This window comes from Gigantopelta aegis, chromosome 8 (assembly GCF_016097555.1).
Source record: "Gigantopelta aegis isolate Gae_Host chromosome 8, Gae_host_genome, whole genome shotgun sequence".
Classification (NCBI taxonomy): Eukaryota; Metazoa; Mollusca; class Gastropoda; order Neomphalida; family Peltospiridae; genus Gigantopelta; species Gigantopelta aegis.
This window is the reverse complement of record NC_054706.1, coordinates 9739328-9747074: the sequence shown is the minus strand read 5'-3', so window position 1 is coordinate 9747074 and position 7747 is coordinate 9739328. Positions and strand designations below refer to the sequence as shown.

The following is a 7747-nucleotide window of genomic DNA, read 5'->3' as shown; positions in this document are numbered from 1 at the left end:
TGGCTGTATATTAAACGTGTTTCTCATCGTTCTAATATTTGTACCAGGTGAAATTTCATTTTATTTCCTAAAATATTATTTTTTGGTACGTACGAAATTATTTGAATACAAAATCCAGTTTGGGCTTCTTACAAATATTAAGACAACCAGAAACACATTGAATATACAGACACTGATATTTTAAACAAGAAAATATATTTAATTTGTAAGTTTAATCGTAGAAATATTTTATGTCAGAAAAGTCTTACAATGCAGCAAACTCAGGAATGTCCCTTTAAGATGTTATCGACTAACAGAGAATTTGTAACGATTGTAATTACATATCAAATATATTTTTCTGCATAAAATGTTAGTAGCTGTATATTAAACGTGTTTCTGGTCGTTGTAATATTTGTAATAGGTTAATTTCATTTTATTTCCTAAAAATGTTTGTTTTTTCGTACGTACGAAATTATTTGAACAGAGAATCCAGTTTAGGCTTCTTACAAATATTAAGACGACCAGAAACATATTGAATATACAGGCATTGATATTCTAAACACGAAAATACATTTAATATGTAAGTTTACTCGTAGGAATATTTTATTAGTCGGAAACATCTTACAATGCAGCAAACTCAGGAATGTCCCATTAAACTAATTAGTATCCTAAACGCAAATCATTGTACTATCGAGTTCTATGAAATAGTATCAAACTTGCATCTACTTTAGCGGATGTAGCAACGATATTAACCTGTTTCATCCGGGAATAGTAATAGTTACTAAGTAGAAGCAGGACGCGGTAAGATGTTTCCGTTGCAGATTTTAAACGTCACGGACTTTAATAGTTTTTTTCACATATGTGCATATTTTATTATATAACATACTCAGTTTGTTTGACAATTTGGTTTCTTTAAACGTAGTTGCAACAAATGGTAACATTGCACCATTTATGACAAATGCTCGTGTCACGGGGATCCTATAATACCCGTAACTGAATAAAACACGATTATCCAAATATCTCTCCTAACTGTATATCTATTAGATCTCTCTGTATCGGGCAGGCTACTACCCGAGTGGCCCGGCTCTAGAAGTTATCAGAGATAAGATCTGATATAAATATATATATATATATATATATATATATATATATATATATATATATATATATATATATATATGTAGCACGTTTAGTTCACTAGAAAACACAACAAAACACAATACACTTTGGAATCTATATTAACTCTAACGCTGACAAAGGTACTTGCCGCAGTAGTTAATTAACAACAACAATATAATAACAACCCAGCTAATCACTTAATTAGTTAATTACTAGGTGTCTAGTTTACACAATATTCTAATCACTTCACCGTGATACAACACACACACACACACACGTGTGATAATTGAGAAACGCTGCCAGGGGAACTTAATTAATAAAGGAATTACAACTCTATTCCTAACTGGTTAATTTTTAATTAACCCTTAAATACTCATTCAGTAACCTTGTAATACAGAATTAATACTGGTACATATCACAATAAAGACAATAACCTACAGTTTACCTAGGTCCTCTATGATGACCGGCTAAGCTTTAATATTTTAGAACAGTGAAGCCTACAATTTACTTCGTCAGATTACCGGAGACACTGTCTAAATAATATTGGTATAATACAGTATTAAAATATTTAAAGTCACATCAGTCACATCAAGGTTATACAACAGAGTAGAAATATATATTTACCAAGCCCGGTCTGAACTAATATATTTCGTTCAGTTGGACCACGTCCGTTCCCCTGGATACTTCCAATGTTTCTCCTCGATATATCTAAAATCCTATCTATTTATTATAAAATAACAGACTGGTCCGGAGACAGTCCGCGGGACCGAATCTTATGATGTGTATATTTCCACAGCGACCAAGACGGTATATTTGCTTACAAGCCTAGACTGATCGACGCCTAGTTCGCTAGAGATATCATGGTCGCGCGGAGGTATTACGTAATCACTCTCCACATGGCCTCCACACTTGGTCTGGGTGTGTATTGGGACGCAGGACTACCACCGTCGCAAGGGGGTATTACGTAACGAAGCTGCACACGGCCCTCTAAAACAATTAACTTCGCCACAGGCGAAAAGATAAGAGCATGTTCCGTCACAGCTCGTTATGCACGTTAATTCCCCAATATATTACTGGATTTTGTTCCTCGCGGACCTTAGTAGTGTGCGGGGCAAGACGTAGCCCAGTGGTAAAGCGTTCGCTTGATGCGCGGTTGGTTTGGGATCGATCCCTGTCAGTGGGCCTATTGGGCTATTTCTCGCTCCAGCCAGTGCACCACGACTGGTACATCAAAGGCCTTGGTATGTGTTATCATGTCTATGGGATGCTGCATATAAAAGATCCCTTGCTGCTAATCGAAAAGAGTAGCCCATGAAGTGGCGACAGCGGGTTTCCTCCCTCAGTATCTGTGTGGTTCTTAACCATATATCCGACGCCATATAACCGTAAATAAAATGTGTTGAATGCGTCATTAAATAAACTATTTCTTTCCTTAATAGTGTGCATTTGTATTTTACAAAATAAGGCTATTTCGTTTAATTCACTTTGACTTGATTTTCGTACATGTACCCAATTATGGTCCAAGCATGCTGTCCTAGACACACGAGTCGGTTATTTGGGCTGACTATCCAATACATTGTGTTAATGATTTGTTATTAGTGTGTGTGTGTGTGTGTGTGAGAGAGAGAGAGAGAGAGAGAGAGAGAGAGAGAGAGAGAGAGAGAGAGAGAGAGAGAGAGAGAGAGAGAGAGAGAGAGAGAGAGAGAGAGAGAGAGAGAGAGAGAGAGAGAGAGAGAGAGAGAGAGAGAGAGAGAGAGAGAGAGAGAGAGACAGAGAGAGATGTCAAAGTAGTGGCCTTACAGGTAACCTTTTATCTTTTAAAACTCTATCTGGGTGGAAGTCGGTACCGAGGTGCGAAACCAGTATCTACCAGCCTTACGACCGATGGCTCAAACACTGCACCACGAAGGCTGGTAAAGCATATTGTAAATGAAATGACAGAAACTGATATTGAAAATATGATGCTAATGACAGCTGTTGTGAGGTAACCCATATGTGTTGCTAATGAATACATTAATGTCTAAATGTTATATTCGCATTAGTATTTGGACATTTCAAGAGTTAGATATGTTCAGGTTCTTCTTCCTTAATTAGTATTGTTTAACTGAGTTATCAATTGAAGGAAATGTTTCATTTAACGACGTACTCCAGACATTTTATGTACGGTTATATGGAGTCAGACAACACAGATATATAGATATCCAGCTGTCGCCACGTCATGGGCTACTCTTTTCAATTAGCAGCAAGGGATCTTTTATATGCACCATACCACAGACAAAGTAGTACATACCACGGCCTTTGAGATGCCAGTTTAGGTTCACTGGCTGGAAGAGTTATCTATTAAAATAAGAGGCATGAAATTAAAATGTTAACTTATTTTGACTAGCATATTTTCAGCGTTGAATTTAAAATAGTTGCACTATATATATTGTTGTACATTTCCATATGGTATTTCGTACTACACACACAGATGAATATAGTTGGAGTTAAAACTTTTGCAATTGGTGATGGGTTTTTCGTTATATTGCTTGGACTATTATATCCATTAACATATAATGTGTATTGGGTGTAAAACTACACAAATATGACATTTAATTCATTACAACGTTCATTTAATTTGTTGTGTTATTTGTTATAGACAACAAATAATGCATGCACACACGTGCAAAATTTAAACTTTGCGAAAGTATTCGTTGATTTTTTTTATGAACAAGATATTGAGGTAAAACTATTTGGCAAATGTGGGCTTTGTCACAAAATAATATTAATCAAAACATAAAAAATATGGAAAAGCGACATGCCAGAAATGGGGTTGTTTTCATGACGAGGTGCAAATTTTAGTTACAAAATAAAACAAAATGTACATATTTTATATTCATTTTATCATAAATAGTATATAACACATCTGTTATACAATTCCTATAGACTGAAACGAGAGTCTGTGCCCTCAACAATATACTCTATAACCGATATGTCGTACGTGCGTTATTAGAGTTATGAAAAAATAATTTTCTGGGTATTTCAAACAGCAGAATGACCAGATGCCAATGGATATCCTAAACAATAAAATGTTGGTAACGCATATTTTAAATTTTCAAACACGACCCTAATAGGGAACAATACGTCAATACGTCATGATGATAAAAATTAGGGTCTATATCTTTAATGGTATGCGTGCTCTTCATTTTGCATACTACGCTAGCACTATGTTACCATTAGTATTAGAATACTATTAGAATAACAAGTATGTGGGTTCCACTGTAAAGACAAAAACGGCGGCAAAATAACAAAGGAACGTTTTGTGTTTTTACTTTATAACTTACTTGAATAAAATTACATCGTAGGTATATTAATGTCAAGAATCGGTCAAAGATTACTGATGGCAATTTATGTTTAGTGAATTGTTACATCGAAATAAGTGATTTGTAGATGTTTCTTTTGTTTGCGTACGATCATAGTATTAGAATAAAAAAAAAAAATAAATCACTGGCCATCGGGCTCACACAAAGTAATTTTTGGTGTCCCGAGTCTAAAAATCAGTGGCTTCGAGCATCGGGCCACCGTATTCTAGAACCTCTGACACTGAAGTTATACAAAAACACTAAAAGATTGTGGCTTTCAAATTAACAAGTACGTATGTGCATTTTAGACAATATTTAACAACCCTTCAGTTGTCTCAATAATCGAGTGACTGTTTTTAACTCTAAGTGTACTCTAGCCATAATTTCACATATAAACTGAACTCTCGAACAAGAACAAGAGGACATTTAGGCTAGATATAACAGTAAAATATTCTTTTTTGATCCAGTTACTCCAAAGTTGGGTAATCCACCCATTGAAATTCCACAGACATGCTAATATCTAAGACCACAAGAAAATGTTTTGAAAAATGCTAACAAATAACAAACAAACAAAATCCATATGGTTAATATTTAATGACAATTTTGTTCGTGTTCTGTTATTTCCTCCCAAAGAACTAAGAACACCTTTTAGCTCTCGACGATAATACTAAATAACTAAAATGCAATTTGTTTTTCAAAAGGTAATACTTATCTTCTTCTGCATCATCTGCAAGCACAGTATACATAAGGGTAAATGTTAAATCTATTATTCATAGATTGTGTTCGTCGGGGGAGCAATCGGCGTGGCAAATAGAACAATATTTGATATGGGATCAATTAGTTTGAAGTTTAAAGAGGACATCGCACACATTAAGTATTAACCAGAAACAGTCTCATTTGCTTAGTAGCAGAGATCGATCGGTTTCTCTCTCTCTCTCTCTCTCTCTCTCTCTCTCTCTCTCTCTCTCTCTCTCTCTCTCTCTCTCTCTCTCTCTCTCTCTCTCTCTCTCTCTCTCTCTGTGTGTATATGTATATATATATATATATATATATATATATATATATATATATATATATATATATTATTCTTCAAAATGCTTTTATGCAAATTGTGTTAAAATCGAGATATAATACTATACAAGTTGTAGCTTATAACGTCATATAAGTTATAGTTTTAACAATGTTACTTTACAGGTTATAACTTGTACAAAATACAAAACAAGAGAAATAACAAAACAGTTAAAAATGAAATCTGTTAGTCACATAATTACACCTTCCTCAGCAGCAGTGACACTTTGTCTGCATGTTTCCACATACACATTTAATGTTTTCATTTACCATAGTCCAATATCCACAAACCGATGTATTTTACTTTCTGGGGTGTCGTTAAACTTTCATTCATTCCATAGACAAGGCATCACGTATCGCAACCTTTGTGATGTCATTCGTAGGCACACTTGCCCATCTTTAACTCTTTAAGTCGTGGATACATCAGGTGTGTGCCCATAACATCATGTATCAACCTCAATGGATATACATTATACATACATATAAATATATAATTATATGTAAAGCATGCAGCCGTATAGCTCAGAGATGTATTCATCGCATTGGGCATCATCCTTTATTGAATACAATTCTGAAATAAAATATGATTTAAAAAAGACCAAACAAAATTGAAAGAACTTGGCTTGTATTAACCGTTGTTATGGAGCTCGTCTTAGGGGACCTGTAGTATTTTTTATCCTTTTTGTACGCATGTATGGCGAATCCGCCAATCGTAGCTCAATCAAACCTGGATCCGTTGCAATACTTGAGATGCAGACAATGCTACCGCTCAGTGAGCCAGATGTTGTGTTTTGTACAAGATGTCCAGATGAAAAGTGGAAAATGATCTACAAGTACCAGCTCGTGATCCTGGCCGTGGGGTTATCTCTGTTGCTTAGAGGTAAGAACATCCAATTGCAATATAATTCTGAATGCACAGTGCATCATTAGCCTCGTTGCAATTTATAAAATTGCTGTATATAAATACAAAATTGTTACATTAGTTTTGAACCTAGTGTTTGACAATACACAGTCTTTACTTTCGGTTATTTTGTTTTTATAAGTCGTATAGGCCGAGTGGATGGAACCATGGACTGTCAAATGTCATGCGAATCGGTGAAGTAGGTTCGAAACCTGCAAACTGACACTTTGAGTTCTTAAAGGGACATTCCTGAGTTTGCTGTACTTTTTAAGATGTTATTGACTAACAGAGACTTTTTAAGGATTGTAATTACATATCAAATATATTTGTTCTGCATAAAACATTAGTAGCTGTATATTAAACGTGTTCTAATATTTGTACTAGGTTAAATTTCATCTTATTTCCTAAAATATTGGGGGTTTTTGTACGTACGAAATTATTTCAAGACAAAATCCAGTTTGGGCTTCTTACAAATATTGAGACGACCAGAAACACGTTGTATATACAGACATTGATATTCTAAACAAAAAAATATGTTTAATATGTAAGTTTAATCGGAGAAGTAGTTTATTAGTCGGAAACATCTTACAATGCAGCAAAGTCAGGAATGTCCCTTTAAATATGTTGTTTTCATTTAAAAAGGTGGAGTGGGTCTGGGACACGTTCATCCATTTGATTAACAACGAAAAACAGAGCACCCGTCACAGGGCCTCCCATGAGCCTTTCTGGTGAGAGGCATTAAAAACGTTTGAGTTCCCCCGATATATTCAAGAACCATGTAAGCTTTGTGCTGACCTCGTGTTATTTTCCCCTTGTGAGATAGGATAGGGCCCTACTGATGTGTTAGATAAGATACCCATCCCAACGTGATTTATTCGTGTTTAGTTAAATCTAGATTTGGTTTCCCCAAGCTAATACCATGATTGAGGTAAACCTTCCTTCTTTTGATTTCGGGGGTCTTTTGATATTGTAATATAGAATAGAGCCCCAACCAAGTGCTACATAAGAAACCCTGGGATATAACTCTCTTCCATACACCAATGCAATACGCAGTAATAACAAAACATAGTTACGTCGATTCAAGTGCAATTTGTGTGGTCTAGCGAAAATCTGAGTTGGTTTTCATTTATTTTTATATTACAATCACTGGAAACCTGATATATATATATATATATATATATATATATATATATATATATATATATATATATAACATGCCCATACGAAGGGGTACACATAGAGGGTTTAAGGGCAAACTATCTATACTGTACAATGATTGAATTAAATCTAGTTGACAGCTAGGAGAACATTTGCTAATATACAGGAATTTCATTTCTTG

General features: G+C 34.8%; 1 protein-coding gene across 1 annotated transcript in view; it reads left to right on the top strand.

Annotated features, from left to right (window-relative positions):
• Window positions 1-6197: 6197 nt before the first annotated feature.
• The window catches only part of LOC121378736, a 37025-nt gene continuing 35475 nt past the window's right edge, over window positions 6198-7747 (top strand). The window contains exon 1 of the mRNA XM_041507022.1: window positions 6198-6387. Within this exon, the coding sequence (XP_041362956.1) occupies window positions 6198-6387 (190 nt within the window). The remainder of the gene's footprint in view (window positions 6388-7747) is intronic.